At 37.7% G+C, this 18,687-nt stretch overlaps 1 protein-coding gene across 3 annotated transcripts in view; it reads left to right on the forward strand.

Moving 5' to 3' along the window:
• RPRD1A (regulation of nuclear pre-mRNA domain containing 1A) overlaps positions 1-18,687 on the forward strand; it is a 72,736-nt gene that overhangs the window by 49,284 nt on the left and 4,765 nt on the right. The window contains exon 7 of one of the 3 annotated variants that reach the window (XM_045777838.2): positions 537-12,012. The exons of the other annotated variants lie outside the window; for them this stretch is intronic. Coding sequence (XP_045633794.1) covers positions 537-614 — 78 coding nt within the window. The 3' untranslated portion in view covers positions 615-12,012. Of the gene's footprint in view, positions 1-536; positions 12,013-18,687 lie in introns of those variants that run through there. 3 annotated transcript variants of the gene reach the window in all.

Raw genomic sequence — 18,687 nt, forward strand, 5'->3', positions numbered from 1 at the left:
GAGCTGCATGCTTGTTCAATAGGTGGCCGGTGGCCACTAGCCACCTGTGCTATTTAAGTTAATTAAAATTAAATAAAACGTAAAATTTAAATCCTCAGCACCAGCTGTATTTCAAATGCTCATTAACCACATGTGACTTTTGACCACTTTGTGGGATAGTGTGGGGTACACAGCATTTTCTTTGTCACAGAAAGTTCTGTCCATAATGATTGGTCAAAGTTGCTTAAAAGACAGATATTGATACACAGACAATGAAGAAATTGTATTTACTATATATAATATATGACATAGCTCTGCTCTGATAAAAAGGAAATGATGGGTGCCTCCCAGTGGCAGTATTCTTAGAAGGTAAAATACTGACAGGAATTGAAGAGAGGAACTGCATCTTAGCATTTACTCTACTAAAAGTGGGAGCATTTATACAAATACTCTACGCCCCACATGGAACACCTAGAAGCAGGAGGTTGGAAGTAAGGGTACTCCAGAGTGGAAACAATCAGGAGGGTTAACTCCAATGCATCTCCTTCCTTGACCAGATTGCAGTGGTGAGGAATCTGTGTCTGCATGGGAGCTTCGAGCAGAGGAAAAGAGCAGTGTCCCGTTCTGGCTGGTGAGGCCTAGGAGTGATGGGGATCATATATATTCAAAAAAACTAATCACTGCTGTAGTTCATGTTGGATTTTGTCCACTTTACTGACAGTCAAAGCAGGTTACATACAGTCTGTAGTTACATAAAGATAATATCACCGGAACCACCAAGCATTTTCAGAAAGACAATGTATAAGACGGGCAGAGGGGAAAAATTTCCCCTAGGAAATAATAGAAAACCCAGCAGAGTGACGTACTGAAAATGCTTTAACACCTGGAGAGCCCAGCCCACCCCTATCCATCAGAAAGTAGAGTGTCCTCACAACCATGTTACGAAAAGCTCTGTACTTTTAAATTCTGATTGACAAAAGAATGGTTGGAGATTCTAGGCAAGTAAGGAAACAATATAAGCAACAGCATTATAGTCATAATGGCTGTGAAATGAGAGCATAAGAGTGAAACAGTGGGACAGGGAGCTACTTTGTGAGATTGTGGAAAAGTGCGGCTGCTGATGAAGTTTAGACTTACGTAGTCAGTGTTCCATCTTCACACATAATACATTCCTAAAAAATGTGAATAAAAATATAGGACATTTTAGCAACAAACTTATATATTATGAGGGACAGTGTTTTCACCAGGCAGATTTCTTAAGTTACAAATTACTATAGTTATATATATTTTTAAGTTGCTTTGTTTTTGTTTTATCAGAACGTGAACAGAAGATGGGGGTGCAGAGGGGGAGGGAGAGAATCCCAGGCGGGCTCCCTGCTCAGTGTGGAGCCCGAGGCGGGGCTCCGTCTCACGACCCTGCGACCCTGAGTTCATGACCTGTGTTGAATGCTTAACTGATGGAGCCATCCAGGTGCCCTGTAGTTAATATTTTAAGCCCTTATATGTTATTTGAGATGTAAAATTAGTAAGGACATTGATCAATTATTAAAAAGAAAATGCAGTTTTAAATAATATATCATTCTCTTAACTAAATAGGAATAACATTTAGTAGTCAGGAAGATTCAGTCTTCAAGTTGGAAAGAAGGATTTAGTTTTTAGAGCCTTGAACTAGAACTGCAATGTTGCTTTTGACCATAGTCCCGTCAACTTTCCTTCAATCTATAAAGCAAAAGATGTGCAAAAATTTGCCATCTTCTCTTGTCTTTTCATGAAATGTAAAGGAGCAATATACTTCTCTTTGGATTCATGAAATTCCCTTGTGTTTGGACCATCTGTTCGCATTTTCCTTTAATATGGAACATACAGACAACCAGCTGAAGTCCACGGAGTATCTGAGTGGATCTAAATATTTGCCACCATTAGCATGTCTTTCTATCATTCTTATCACAAATATTAGTACCCACATGTCTCCAGACTGCTGTACAAACTGAAATGACTGTAGCATCCTTATGGGGTAGTTTGACTTGTTTGCTAACTATTTTGTGAAACCTGAATTTGGTGTCAGAGCTGTTTAGAATTATCTGTATGTTGTGTACATACATAGTGTACATTAGGCATACTGGTATATATACATTTCAAGCAAAATGAATTTTGTGTGAAAGTTGGAGATGCCCTGTAAGTAATGCAGACCTGAAAATTTCACAGTACAGCTATAAATGATGACAGTGTTAAAGAGTTTCCTTTGACAGCATGAGGCAAGGGAACAAATGCAAAAGAGAAAAAAGATGGACGGAAGGAAAAGTGGGACAAAGAAGGAAGATAGGGACAAACAGTACCGCTTGCTTAATGCCTGCCAGAATTTAGTGTTGTGTTCCCATCCAACACCTTGTATCATGTATACCTGGTGACCCTTTTTCCTCAACTCACTGCCTGTCTTAGAAGTTATCATCTGGGGGTGCCTGGGTGGCTCAGTCGTTTAAGCGTCTGCCTTTGGTTCAGGTCATGATCTCAGGGTCCTGGGATGAATGTGGAGTCCCTGTATAGCAGGGAGCCTGCTTTTCCCTCTTCCTCTGCCCCTCTCCCCTGCTTGTGCTGTCTCTCTCAAAATCTTAAAAGAAAAAAAAAAGGAGTGGACCATATGGGTGACTGGGGCTAGTGGGTTTGAGTTCTAGGTTGTCAGGTTGGGCTCTGCATGGTAGATTACACTCTGTCTGCAATCCTTTCTGACTAATCAGTGAGCACCAGTGCCCTCTGTTTGAGCTTTGTAAATGAAAAAAAAAAGAGAAGAAAACACATGTATTCATCAAGAAGCTCTGCTCTTGAAGCCTCTAGTAGCTTATTAGTTTTTGTATACTCAGAATTATATGGCCTCTTAACTGAATCTGCCAGTAGTGCATGAAGGATATGTTTCCATGAATTCTGTGAGTGAAAAATTACCAGTGTCTTTGTACCTAACCTGAAACCCTGCTGTTGCACTTAAACTTCACTGTAGGAGAGAGAATAATTTAAAATTGAAAATTTTATCATAAAATAACTAACAGCATTTACTCTGTGCCAAGGTACTGTTGTAAGTACTATTTTTATTTGTAATTCTATGAAGTAGATAACTGTGGTTAAACATGTTTTACAGCTGAGAACACCGAAGCCCAGAAATATTAATATATTACAAGGAAATTTGAAAAACCCATTAAACTGAATACATTAAAGCCACTTACCTCCTAATGACATTTTGATATGTTTCCTTTTATCTTATAAAAATCATAGACTGAAAACGTCATTGTAAACCGTTATAAAATTTTTTTTTAAATAGTTAGCCATACTGCATGTACAAATTTACATTCTACTAGGATAACTTAGTCTTCAGTGAGTATAGAGTATGTATGGACTTAGAATAATGAACTGAGAACTTAAGAGTTACAGGTTCTGGAACTTACTATGTGAACTTGAAATTGTATAATATCAAGCCTGTTGTTTTCTCATCTTTCAAATGTAAATATCAGATCTAATGATTTATAAGATCTGTTCAGGTTCTAAAATTCATTGCTCTTGGCTTTTTCCACTATTCCTTATCTCATGCTTGGTAACTTCTAAGTACCTAAGCTTAATTCAACTTATAAAAGCAGTATGTAAAATTTAAAACTTTTTCTTTGTCTTTTTTTCCTAAAACACTCTCCCACCATGTAAATAATACATGTTTATTATAGAAAATCTGGAAAATAGGGGCACCTGGTGGCTCAGTTGGTAGAGCAGTTGACTGTTAATCTCAGGGTTGTGATTTAAAGCCCCGCATTGGGTATGAGAGCCTGCTTAAAAGAAAAAAATCTGGAAAATACTGAGAAATACAAAAAAAAAAAAAAAAAGCATTCATGAGTTTACACCAACCACTAAAAACAATTATTATTAACATTTTGATGTATTTTGTTCCACTCTTTTAAAAGTTTTTAAGTAGTTGTGTACGTTCACTTTGATTTTTTAAAAAAATGATGTGCAAGTGATTTTCTAAACTTAACATTTACAGCTGCTGGCCAGCATTTATTTTTTGTTTCCTTCATTTCAGATAGGAGTGGAACTTTGAGGGAAAAAAAAAGACCATTTATCCACATTGGGTAAATAAGTTATACTTATTGGACTTTTTTAAAGAACTAGGCGTCTGTGACAAAATTGTGGAGAGATGTACTATCAAGAATATTTAAGTTATTTGTTTAATAAAAGTTATTGCCTAGGTCCAGTTCCTTCAGTACACCGTTGTAATTTATGAGGGGAGTGGTGTTACTGGTAACTATGCCATCTAATTTATTCTCTCCTTGCTTTTGAAGTAAGATTTGTGTTAGAAATAGAACTTAAGTCTAGATAATTTTAATACCATTGCATACATCGGATTTGTTTCAGTAAAATATAAACCTCTCATGTAGTTCAGTCAATGAAAAATTTATGGAGAACTGTGTGTCATTCATACTAACCATCTCATAGAAAGAGTTCTGTCAGACTTAACTTCCTAAAGCAGAATTCTTTGTAAAGCATCTCCTAAGTCTGGTCATGTTTAGATCAGTTTATGGAGAAAGTTAATTGCTTCAGAGCAAAGCCTTTTCTTCTTGGAAACTTTCTAAGATCCAGTCATTTGATTCCAATATAAAGTGATATTCTTGGGAGGTTTTTAGGATTAATAAGCAATACATTTTATTTTTTAACTATGCATTTTAAAACAATTTACATAACAAAATGCACACAGATAGTAAGGCAGCTCATTATCTGTAAACTTGATAAGTTTGGTGACCTATTAGTTGCTAGACCTAACATGCCACAGTAATGTTTTGTATTCTAATTCCTAATGAGATAGTAGTTACCATTTGACTTGTGGGAATGTAAGTGTGTTTAGGGTTTTTTTAATTTAAAAAAGTGTTCATGAAAATCAGAAAGATATAGAATACCAGAAGAATATGGACATTCTTAACCTTTTTTGAGTTGCCAACAGCTTTGAAAAATCCAACATGCACACCGATTTGCTTACAACTTCAATTTAGGGCCACTTCTGAGACTAATAATTGTTCAGAGTTTAATGACCATTGTTCCATAACCAGTGCAAATTGAATGGGGATCTGTGGGAATCTTGCATTGCTTTCTCTGCTTAAAAACTTCCACAGTCAGTTCCTCCTAAGCTCACTGCATCAGTATGGTCAGGACCTGGCTTGGCATCACTTCATGAGAGGAAGCAGTAGTCATGGAGCAGTTAGCATGGTGACGTAGCTGGCATAAATAGTGTTAAGATACACTAAGTGTTATATGGCAAGTACATTCTGTTTTATTGGATGCTGGTTCAGTCACTGATGGGTTTCTTACTCAGCTTCGGATTCCACGTTAGCAAAAGGAATTAACTGCAGTGTATTCAGAGGCAGGGGCCTGGATGACGAAATAGAAACAGTACTTTGGAGGACATTTGAAGGAAATGGGGATATCAAAGATCAGACCTGGGGGCAGGCATAATTTATGTGCTGCTACCTGTCTTCACATGAAACTATCAGATAATAGTTTGAAAACTATCAGAAGAGAGGAGTTGGGTTTAGATAAGAGGGTAGAACTAGGACCAGTGGATATGGTATAGGTGACAAGACCATTCTGCCAGTTAGAACTCACTAATGTGAAAGGACTGTTTAATAAAGTACTGAGTTTAAGCCTCTGCCATCCATATCTACAGCAGACACAACCCGTCTCCTGGCCAGATGAAGGTAAAACCTCACAATAAAGATGTTTACCTAAGTTCCCATTACCTACAATCATGTTCAGCTTTTGAAAAAACACAAAGCATGCCAGAAGTCAAGAAACAGCCTGAGGAGACAAAGCAGATTCATGTAGGACACAACTTTTGGAATTTAACTGATGTGTTAATAACTCTAATGGAAAAGTAGATACCATGCTAGAAATAAAAAACACTGACAAATGAAGAGTGCCTTTGATGGTCACCTCAGTAGACTGGACACTGCTGAGGAAAGTATCAGTAAGCTTGATAATAGGTGAATAGAAACTTCCAAACTGAAATGCAAAAAGAAAAAAGAATAAGGGGGAAAAACCCAACATAGAACATTGAAAGAATTGTGGGATAATTTGGAAAGATGTCACACATGTGCTTGGAACACAAGGAGAACAATTGAAGCAGAAGAAATATTTGAAGAAGTAATGACCAAGAGTTTTCAAAATTATGACTGACATCAAATCACTGATCTAAGAAATTGCAAGAACAAATACTAGGCAGGATACCAAAAAAACCTACAGTCTACACTTAAGCGTATCTCAGAAAGCCAAAGCCAAAACCTTGGAAGAAACAGTAGGGGCAAGGGAGACATCTTATGAGAATTACAGTGAGTTTCTCAGCAGAACCACTCAAGAAGGGAAGAGGAGTGAAAAGTGTTTAAAGAAAAACCTCACCAACCTAGAATTCTATATCCAATGAAACTACTCTTCGAAAGTGAAGGTTAAAGTAGTGAGTTTGCTGTTTGAAGTGGTAAAGAGGTTGAATGACCAGGACAACAGAAACGTTGGGTCTATTGTTTGTATTCTATATATAAACTATTAGCCCTGGGAAATGGGTAGGATGTATTCAGCAAAAATGTATTTCAGTGATTTTGAGGAATGTTGTAAATCAGATTTTGCTCTTGGAGCTTTGCTCTGAAATGAGCATGTTAAGGGTTGGAGGAGGGATGTAGCAGAGAAACTATTTTTGCTCCCCAAACAGCTCATAATCTCTGACTTATGTTCTGCCTATTAAAACCTTGTGTAACAGTGTTCCATGAGACACCCAATTTGTTAAACACCAGATGAGCTGACCTTTATGACCCTAAGATAGTGTGATTCTTTAGTAACTGGATAATATGTACTGAGGGAGTGAGGCTGAAAGGTCACATAGAAAATGAAAATAAAGTTAGCATAATTAAGTCTACTTGCTCACTTAAATATCAGTAGAAATAGAATAGAAAAATTAACTTGATTGTTATAGCTCACTGACTTAAATTACTGCTCCCAACTTGATTTTTAAGTTGTTTAATAAACAGAATTAGCCTGTATACTATTAGCTCCTGGACAGCCTCTTCCCAACTAAAATCAAAACTGATAATTTATATCAGCAGGTTCTGCTTTCCTGGAATATTGGTCATCACTCCTGAGTAGACTAGCTCCTTTTCTTGTGTCATTTCCCTGTGTCTTCTCCGTGTTGTTGCTGCTTTTACTATTATTGGTCCTTTTTGTGTTTAAAAAAATTAGTCTTAAGGCCCATATGCTATTCGTAAGAAAAGGACAACTCTCCACTACTGGGAATTCGAGGGATGTTTAAACGGCAGAATTAGACTACCTAATAAAAGTCACAATTTGCTTGTTTATAGGATTTTGTTTTACGGACAAGACTTAGTCCTGCCACTGTGGTGATCCTGTATTTGATGTAGAGTAACTTTCAGTTGAATAACATACTTCCTCAGAATACCCATCCCATTAATAACTCCAAGATATGAAAGGGTAGCATAATGGTTAAGCATGAGAACTCTGAACCCAGACTGTCTAGGTATGAATTTCTTTTTGCTCCTTAATCTCTTGATTTTGGGAGAAGTTTCTTAATCAGTGGTTAATTGTGCTTTAATTTCATTATATGTAATGCATGGGTAATAATAGTTTCTACCTATGAAGATTAAATGAATCACTTAGAACAATGGTTGGCATTTAGTAAGCACATCAAAATTCTAGTTAGGATCACAATATGCTAGATTGCATCTGCCTTTAGAAAACTTATTTAAGAGAATGAGAGTAAACCTTCGAAAGATGTCAGAGGTTGTGTTAGAGGTTATTTACACTGAAGTATTTCCCACTAAATGCTAAAACTTGTGCACACAGTCAAGGAAAAATGGCTTCATCAGGAGTGATGTGAAAGGAAATAAAGGATTTGATGGCTGCATTTATGTATTTTTTTTTTTTTAATTATCAAAAGCAGGTTTAGATCCCAAGCCAAATTTGGGTATTTATAGAAGACAAGTTAGAGCAAACCACTGAATATCTTTATCTGCTTTGCCCTCTTTCTCCTGGAGATGGCAATAGACTTGACTACTCACAGTCTGAGAAAGTCCCTAACATCAGGGAATTGTTTGGCCTTGTTAAAAAAACAACCCTGTGCAATTTTTTTTTTTTTTAAGTCTTGATCAACTTCAGTTAACTTTTCCTATCTATCCTAGCAAAGAGCCCCAACCCCAGGGTAATGAAATTAAAGTCAAGTATAGTGAATCCTGAAAAATAAGAATCAAAGCTTATATTGAAGACAGAGGCTTAAGAAAGATGTGTATGTTAACATTTTAAGAGAGGCAAAGGTCATAATGAAATACACGTTAAAGAACAAAACCACTTAGGGGTCTGCAAGAGAAATGAAAGGAATCAAGATTGTGAGGATTGGGTTCTATAATATAAAAATTACGCCTCAGTACTATTTTGAGTGAAGATAACTAACTTTACCTTCAACACTAATTTGTTCTTTTGTCACCCAAGAATTTACTTATTTTAATTCTCAAATATTTAGTTACAATGAAGACTGGCAAGAATGATAAAAACATTAATTTTAAATAGAACTGAATCAGATTTCAGACCAAGGATAAATGTATTGAGATACATAGGAAGAAATTAAATTGCTTAGGTATTTGCATAGATATGCCTTTGGAAATACTTCGGAAATAAGGTGTCATGGATATACTACACCACTATCTCCATCGCTAAGAAATACTGTTGGGGAAAGTCTAACCATCATGCTCAGATGTTCCCTGTTTCCTTTGCTGAAAAAAAAATTACTAGCATATCTTTTTATTGGGTGTTATTCAGTCCCATCACATTGTTCTTGAAAGGGACCATAAAGATCGATTTTACAAATGAAAAGTGAGAGAGAATGACTTCCCAAAGCCCTGTTTTCAAAGCATTCTGAAACCTGGGCTATGCTCAGATTTGCATCCTGCAAACACTACACAGCTTGCTCAGTAGAATGGGGATTGGGCTTCCTGCTTGATGCATTCCTCCTCCCACTACAGCAGCTCTCAGAAAGTGGATAGGGAGAAGGGCTGTAACATGGTAGGCCTGATGCTTGCAGTTGTTGCCCAGTTTTAAATGACCACATGTGGATGCAGCTGAAATTCTCCCAAGTCTTTTTTTAAAAGTCACTGTCAAGTATGACCTGAGAGTGGAATTATTAGTAGCATCTGTAAGAAAACAGCCATATAAATATTTAAATTCAGAAATAGTTAAAACATTTATTTAAAGCAATTGGAATTTTAGAACAACTGTATCTTAGCCCTAAAATGAACAAGAACTCCAAATTTGGGGACTTTTATTTTCTTTACTCTTCTTAGTGCAAGATGATTCTGGTACCATCCCAGAATGGTGATCACAAATTATATAGCACTTCATAATTTGAAAACTTGTACATTTACTTATTTAATCCTCACAGCCCTATAAAATACGTGTCCCTGTTTTATAAAGAAAACACCTGAGGCTTAGATAATCTTAGGGAGTCCTTGCCCAAAATCACACAGGTAGTAGATTGAGGAGGCAGTACTTGCACCCAGATCTTCTGACTTCATGTCCAGAAGTATTGACTAGGGATCTGTTCATAGCCAGTGCTCTGCTGGACACAAAGTGTGTTTCACCCTAATTATGGATTTGAAGACTAGTAAACAGTATAATAGTATTTAAGTTCAGAAATAACTAATAGAAGTGGCTCATAGGAAGTTAGCGTGAGGCTAAAGTAGGAAAAGTTTCTGTGGCAGTGTCTGGTCTTAAAGGAGGTCTTCCAAAATGGAGATGATCAGACAATATATATTCAGTTGTAAAGAAAGGTTTTCCAAAGGTCAGATTTCAGGCTAGCTCTAACCTACTTTCAGTGTGCACAAGTCATCACACATAATTCATTAATGTCGAAGTACATGGTAATCAAAGTTTTCAGCCCTTGGGAAACAACACATAGTTCTAGCAAATAAAGGACAGAAATATGGGCCTTGTTAACTGAGGGAAATAGTGAAGATGTAAAGTGACTCATGTCAACGATGGGAATGAGGTAAATCTTTGGTTCTAAGTGCTACTCCTGCCACGGTGCTGCCTGAGAACATTTATTCTAGTAGTTAATGTGTGAGTGAAATTCCAAGTAGCACAACAAAGCTGAGATTATATGGATGTTGTTTCTTAGAATGAAGCTCTTAGTGAGTTGGTTTAAAGGAAAATGCTATATAAACAGTATAGGTGACTCGTGAAGAATTAATAAAAGGTGGCAATTAGCTAATTGAAGTTTGGAAAATAGTGATTAAAGGTTGGGAGAGGTAGTTTGAGGATCAAGCCTGGGGTTCTGAAAAGCCTATCTCTTGTAGAGTTTTGGGTATGTAACACATACACTACTTGAATTATACTATGTACAAAATAGTTATGGACTTACAGGGGCCCCGGCTGGCTCAGTTAGTGGAGTGGGTGACTCTTTATCTTGTGGTCATGAATTTGAGCCCCACGTTGGGTGTAGAGACTACTTTTAAAAAAATAGTTATGGATTTATGATGTGTCTCATTTAAAATATTGTAAATAGCTTTTGGCTAAACAGGTGGTTAAAATGGAAAAGAGCAGGGGCGCCTGGGTGGCACAGCGGTTAAGCGTCTGCCTTCGGCTCAGGGCGTGATCCTGGCGATCTGGGGTCGAGCCCCACATCAGGCTCTTCTGCTATGAGCCTGCTTCTTCCTCTCCCACTCCCCCTGCTTGTGTTCCCTCTCTCGTTGGCTGTCTCTATCTCTGTTGAATAAATAAATAAAATCTTTTAAAAAAAAAATGGAAAAGAGCAGAATTTGTAGAGGGAAAAGATGCAAAGTTGGTTCTCTAGTTAATTTAAATATCATTTGTTCCTAGTAGAAAAGCACTCAGGTAAGTTTTTCATTTGATTTGTATGCTGTTTTCAAAAATAATTTTTGGGGCGCCTGGGTGGCTCAGTTGAGTGGCTGGCTCTTGATTTTGGCTCCGGTCATGATGTCAGGGTTATGGGATCGGAGTGCATCAGGCCTGGCCCTTTTCAGGCTCCACCGCTCAGTGGGGAGTCTGCTTCAGGATTCTCTCCCTCTACCCCTCCCCGCCTAAAATAAATAAATCTTAAAAAAATAAAAGGTTGTAGCTAAGCCATTAATGAAGAAAAAGATCTGCATTTTCTTATGAATGTTGCATTTCTCAAGAAATCTATGTGTGTGTAAAACGGCTTTAGCTATTCAGGTGACTAGAATTGGTTTCTGTTATTTTTTGGTGTTCTCATTGTTCATTAACTTTCTAGTGTATCCTATATGTGTAGTATGTGAATAGTCAGTAGGATGTCAGAGCAAGATGTTGTTGAATGATCAGGTAGTAGTGAAAGTTCAGTGTGGGAGAAGTAATCAGGGAAAGTTCAGTTGGAGGGCTGGGGATTTGAGCTGGCACTTGAAGGATGAATAGAAATTGGATGCAGATCCTGGGCAGGTAAAAGGAATAATTTGGACAAAACATTCTGAAGAAAAATTTGTATCATTTTTGGCTCCACAAAAATTTTGTGTTCAGAGCAGGTTTAATACAATTCCTCATTATTTGTTAATAAATTTAGTGTAGTGCTTTAATATGTTATTTGGAGTCTGAAATTGCAGATCATTCTGCAATATTCTTAACAAATCTGTATCAGAATGTGGATAATTTAATATAAATGGAATTCTCCAAAACATCTTGAGTAGTTTTTGATTGTATCAGCATTTTGAATGGTGATTGTTGTAGCATTTGTCCAAGAATAACTAAGATCTATTAGTTTATTTTTCATTAATTTTGGTGAATGTTATTAAATAAAATGTGTTGCATGGCTGGCATCGGGCATTTCTGACTTGAGCAATTTAATGCTTAATTTTTCTAAATCTCAGTTTTCTCATCTGTAAAACAGGGATAGTGATACCTCTGTTGCAGGATTTTTGTGAAGATTAAGATAAGAATGTATGTATAAGAACTAGGATGATCAGTAGGGGAAGAAAGGGATAAAGAAAGGGGGGGTAATCAGAAGGGGGAATGAAACATGAGAGACTATGGACTATGAGAAACAAACTGAGGACTTCAGAGGGGAGGGGGGTGGGGGAATGGGATAGACCGGTGATGGGTAGTAAGGAGGGCACGTATTGCATGGTGCACTGGGTGTTATACACAACTAATGAATCATCGAGCCTTACATCGGAAACCGGGGATGTACTGTATGGTGACTAACACAATATAATAAAAAATCATTAAAAAAAAAAAAAGATAAGAATGTATGTAAAACAACTTCAGTAATCTAGGGAAATGTTTAATTTGTCCATTAGATTTTTTTTTTAAGATTTTATTTATTCATTTGACAGAGATAGAGACAGCCAGTGAGAGAGGGAACACAAGCAGGGGGAGTGGGAGAGGAAGAAGCAGGCTCCCAGCGGAGGAGCCTGATGCAGGGCTCGATCCCAGAACGCCAGGATCATACCCTGAGCCGAAGGCAGACGCTTAATGACTGAGCCATCCAGGCGCCCCTAATTTGTCCATTAGATTTTTTAAAAAATTTTTTATTTTAGACAATTTTAAGTTCACAGAAAAGCTGTGAAGACAGTACAGAGAGTTCTCATTGTACCTCATATCCAGTTTCCCTGTTGTTAATATTTTATGTTAGTATGGTATGTTTGTCACAATTAGTGAACCAGTTTTTATTAACTAAATTCCATACTTTATTCAGATTTTTTAAAATTTTACCTAATGTCCTTTTTCTGTTCTAGGATCCCATCTGGGTTATCACATTACATTTATTTGTCATGTCTCCTTAGACTCTTGGCTGTGGCACTTTTTCTGACTTTCCTTGTGTTTGATGATCTTGATAATTTGGGGGAATATTGCTCAGGGATTTCATGACATATCTCTCAGTTGGGATTTGTCTAACGTTTTCCTCAAAAAATTAGACTGGGAGGAGGGGGTGGCGGGGAGGAAGGACGACAGGAAGACACAGAGGTCAGGTGCCATTTTCGTCACATTTTATCAGGGTACTTACTATCAAATGACCTATCAGTGTTGATGTGCCCTTGATCGCCTTGCTGAGGCAGTGTTTGTCAGGCTTCTCTACTGTAAAGTTAGTTGATTCTTTCCCCTTTTCATACTGTACTCTTTTTAAATAAGTCACCATGTGCAGCCCACACTTAAGGAGTGGGAATCCATTAAACTTTTCACATATGAAATGCTTTAAGTGGACCTTTTTGAAATCTCAGATTATACCGATTTGTATTGAGTTGTCGCATAAGAACTTGGAGAGCAGATATTGAGTTGGTTAAGGATGATTACTGAGTTCTTCACATAATGGATGTGAATGGTATATTGTTCTGAGGGTTGGATAGTCATAGTAACAAAAGAATCTGTTGGGCAGATTGTATTTTCCTAAGAAAAAAAGTTCAGACCTTTCCACGTATAGGCCTTCTGATTAAGTTTCACTGTTTTTTTTAGTCCTTTTTAATACTAGGAACATTTCTGCCTTCTGTCATTAGACTACTTCTCTTTCTTGTATGTCTGATTCCCAACCAAGAATGGGAGGACACATGCCATATTTTGGTGTAATTAGAATCATAGGATGTGGCGTGGTATGATGGATAATTCAGTAAGGCAGGTTCAGTATACATTTATTTTTTTCTGAAACCACGAAAAGCAAAGTTTAACAATATCTTGGCTGATGGTAGATATACAGAAGATAGAGTGGGGGAAGGGTGAAGCAAAGTGGTTTAAGATGGCTCAGAAACATTTCTATGTATGCACTCATACAGGCCTAATGGGCTCCTGCACATATCATGGTTTATAGGTAGATTTTTATTTGCTGCCTCTGAAGCCCACATCTTACTTCCTGCTCAGAATGCTAGAACCACATTTCCAAGTGCCTTCTACTAGAAGTCCCAAGGATAACACACCTCACGTGTTGAAAACTGAACTGTTTATCTTCCCCAAAGGAGTTTCTACCCATCTTCACTATCTCAGATAATAGCCCCTCCATCCAACCACTCATCAAGCCTGAAACCTCATCGTTCTTTACATCAACTACAACCAGTCCTGCTGATTTTTCTTACTACAAATTGTTTTTGTCTTTTGAAGTAAGGTGTTGGATGCATTCAGCGTAGTTTGTAAAGTGCATTGCTGCTTGACATACAGTGTAATTTGTGAAGTGCTCTGCTACTACTGGCTTGGTTCAGGCCCTAGTCTGTCTGTCTTAGACATTTGCAGTAAACTCCTAATTGGGTTTCTTCCTCAGGGTCATCCTCTTAAATGTGATTATATTTGGTAATGGAATTAATTTCTTCACTTTGTACCGTGCTCTGTGTTGGTAGTGAATTGGCATGCTCATATCATGCTCTTTATCCTTCCTCACTGCCCTGTTATCTTGCTGTTCCTATGTCCTATTATGTTGTACTCACTTCTCCTCAATTCTGAAAATCTTCCCTGAACTCCGCAGAGTGGCAGAGTCCTCCATCCTCCAGTTCTGGTATGTCACAGAAAGTGGTTTTTACCTCTAATGGAATACATCATATTTTATTGTAATTACTCATTTGATTGCATGCCCATTAAATTGTGAGTTCTTCTAGGTGAGAATTATGATTCATCTTTGTGTTCCCAGCATAGTGACTGGTACTTTCTGTAGTAGATACTCAAGAAATGTTTAACTCAAGTATGGAATAGAGCAGTTGAGACACTCAAATTCAATATCAAATAACAGAATGGTGCATTTGTTTGAAAAATGAAAATAATATGCAGTAAGAGCTAGAGTCTCAAGTCAGAAGACTGTCGAACTGACATCTAAAATGTTGGTATGTAAATTAGTGGGTGTTGTAAGTTACAGGTGATGTATAGAAAGTAGGTTATGATAAACAATGTCTTTATTTTCTATGGCATTGATTTTGTTTGACGCTTTTGACCATCACTCATGTTCATGACTGGTTTTTGTGTAATATTTTCATTAACAGATTGGTCTTTTCAAGAAGGCAGGTTGGAATTTGTTGGAGAGTGTTTATATTGTATGAGCTTGGCATTTACTGCACCTAGAATAACAGGCTCACCCTTATCCTTGAATGTGGTTTTTTTTTTTTAATTGAATTTCTTAGTAAAGTAGCAGAACTTGGAATCCATTTTGCATTAAAAACAATAGCATTTGGGGGTGCCTTGGTGGCTCAGTCGGTTAAGTGTCTGGCTCTTTATTTTGGCTCAGGTCATGATCTCAGGGTCACGAGATTGAGCTCCACATCAGGCTCCGCATTCAGCGTGGAGTCTGCTTGTCCCTCTCCCTCTGCTTCTCCCCATAAGCATGATCTCTCTCTCTCTCTCTCAAACAAATAAGTAAAATCTTTTTAAAAAAAGAAACAATACTATTTGTGGCATTGAGTTTCTCAGCCTTTTTTCCCCTCCCTTTAATATTTTTATTGAGATGTAATTCACATACCATGTAACAACATACAAGTTTTTTGTGTTTTTTTTTTAAGATTTTATTTTTAAGTAATCTCTACACCCAACAGGGAGCTCCAGCTTACAACCCCCAAATCAAGAGTCACACGCTCTACCGACAGAGTCAACGAGGCACTCCTACAGTGTACAATTATTAAATATATTTACAGGATTTTGCAACCATCACTACAATCTATAATTTTAGACCATTTTTATCAACCCTAAAGGAAACTTCTTAACCATTTCCACTTCATCCCACCCCAAGCCCCTAAGCTTGGCTCTATAAATTTGGCTCTTCTGGAGATTTCATGTAAATGGAACCATACAGTATATATAGTCTGTTTAGCTAGCTTCTTTAACTTAGCATGTTTTCAAGGGTGTTTCATATTGTAGCATATATCAGTACTTTTTTTCTTTTTATGGCCAAATAATATTACATGGTAGAAATATATCATGTTTTGTTTCTCTATTCATCAATTGAGGGATATTTGGATTTTTTTTCCCTACTTTTTGGGTATTATGAATTACTATGAACAATCATGTTAAAATTTTTGTGTGGCCATACATTTTCATTTCTCTTTTGTATATTCCTAGAAGTAAAATTGCTGGGTTATAGTGTAACTCTGTATAGTCTTTTGGGAATTGCCAGACCACTTTACATTTCCACCAGCAGTGTGTGAGGGTTCCAGTTTCTCCACATTTGTCAGCACTTGTTATAGTCTGTCTTTTTTTTTTTTTTTTTTTTTTTTTTTTTGGTTTATTTATTCGAGAGAAAGAGAGTGTGAGTGGGGTTTGGGGGTGGGGAAGGGGCAGAGGGAGAGAGAGAATCTCCAGCAGACTCCCCACTTAGTGTGGAACCCAATGTGGAGGCTTGATCTCATGACCCTGAGATCATGACCTGAGCCAAAATCATGAGTCAGACGTTTAACCGACTGAGCCACCCAGGCGCCCCTTGTCTGTCTTTTTTATTATAGCCATGATTGTAGGTGTGAAGTGATATCTTTGTGGTTTTGATTTGCATCAAAAGTTTTTCATACTGGTAGAATAAACAATACTATACATTGGCAGTAGAAGTAGTATATATCAGCTCAGTATTTATTGCTAAGGGAAGGGGCTTAATTTCTTAATGATTTTGCTCGGGGGGAATTTTTTATCTTAAATTTTATTTTATTTTATTATTATTATTATTTTTTTAAGATTTTATTTATGTGACAGAGACAGCCAGCGAGAGAGGGAACACAGCAGGGGGAGTGGGAGAGGAAGAAGCAGGCTCATAGCGGAGGAGCCCAATGTGGGACTCGATCCCGGTAAGCCGGGATCACGCCCTGAGCCGAAGGCAGACGCTTTAACGACTGCGCTACCCAGGCGCCCCTATCTTAAATTTTAAAATTCAAGTTCTTCCCTTTCTTTGGAGCTGGACAGAATTAAATTCATTTAGGACTAAAAAGTTAAGTTTAAACACAAAATAAATTTTTTTTAAGATTTTATTTATTTATTTATTTATTTGAGAGAGAGAGAGACACACACACACACAGCCAGTGAGAGAGGGAACACAAGCAGGGGGAGTGGGAGAGGAAGAAGCAGGCTCCCAGTGGAGGAGCCCGATGTGGGGCTTAATCCCAGAACACCAGGATCACACCCTGAGCCGAAGGCAGACGCTTAATGACTGAGCCACCCAGGTGCCCCCAAAATAAATTTTTTGAAAGCTGTTTTTGCAAAATACAGGTTTAGTTAGAAAAGAATGAGAAGATTAGGAAAGGGATTTTAAAAACCAGTATTGGGGCCACCTGGGTGGGTCAGTTGGTTAAACATCTGCCTTCAGTTCAGGTCATGACCCCAGGGTCCTGGGATCAAGCCCCATGTCGTGCTCCCTGCTTAGCGAGGAGTCTGCTTCTCCCTCTCCCTCTGCCTGCTGCTCCCCCTGCTCATGCTCTCTCTCTGTCTGTCGAATAAATAAAATCTTTAAAAAATAAAATAAAAAACCAGTACTGGCTTTACCTATTGACTGACTTCTCAGGTTGACTTTCCCTGATACAGTACATGTGTGCCACTGGACCCACAAGTTTTGTTTTCTCTTTCATGCTTAGATTTTTTTGTGGAGTTTTTTTTTTTGGGGGGGGGGGTAAGGGGGCAGTGTTGGTTTACTAATAGGATAAGGACCGATTTGCTTTTCCCAGGTTTACCGAGGTAAACCTGGGAAATGGACAGATAAAATTGTATATTTAAACTGTACAGTGTGATGATTTGATACCTGTCTACTTCTTGAAATGATCACCCCAATCAGGATAATTAATACATCCATCACATCACATAGTTGTGTGTGTGTGGTGAGAACACGTAGGTCTCCTCTCAGCAAATGTCAAGTACACAACACAGTATTATTAAATATCGTCAACATCCTGTACATTAGATCTCCAGAGCTTATTCATCTTATAACTGAAGGCTGGTACCCTTTGACCAGCATCTCTCCATCTCCCCCCTGCTATCCCGGCTCTTGGTAACCACCATTCTACTGTTTCTATTGAGTTCACCTTTCCTTCCTTCCTTCCTTCCTTTCTTCCTTTCTTTCTTTCAGATTCCACATGTACGTGAGATACAGTGTTTATCTTTCTCTCTCTGACTGATTTCACTTAGCATAAGGTCCTCTAGGCTTATCCATTTGCAAAGGCCAGAATTATCTTTTTTCTTACAGATGAATAATATTCCATTGTGTGTGTGTGTGTGTGTATATATATATATATATATATATATATATATATATATATATATGCACCACATCATCTTTATACCTTCATCTGTTGACAGAAACTTAGTTGTTTCCATATCTTGGCTGCTGTGAATAATGCAGCAATAAACATGGAGTGCAGATATCTCTTTGAGATAACTGATTTCCTTTCTGAGGTCAGTGTTAGATTATTTGTTCTGACACCAGGAAGTTACCTTCCAGCTGTCTTCTTCCCTAGTTCTCTCCTGCAAATTAGTTGACCTACAGTTTAGCTTCTATTACGAATCTCTTAGTTGCCTTTTACCACAGCCTCCACTGTTATTGACGGTACCCTTAGACTTGAACTTCTTGCTTTGTTGTTGTAACTAAAATGTGAAGAGATTAGGTTCTGTTTTACTGCCTGCTTCTGTCAGGCAAAATCTTTTGTGTCGGGGGTCTGTAACTAGGGATGCAGACAGTGGTAAACTTTTTTGAGTGTTACCTCTGCTATAGGAGCTGAGCTCTTAGTG

This window comes from Ursus americanus, chromosome 19 (genome assembly GCF_024610735.1).
Source record: "Ursus americanus isolate L20-20 chromosome 19, mUrsAme1.1.p, whole genome shotgun sequence".
NCBI lineage: Eukaryota > Metazoa > Chordata > Mammalia > Carnivora > Ursidae > Ursus > Ursus americanus.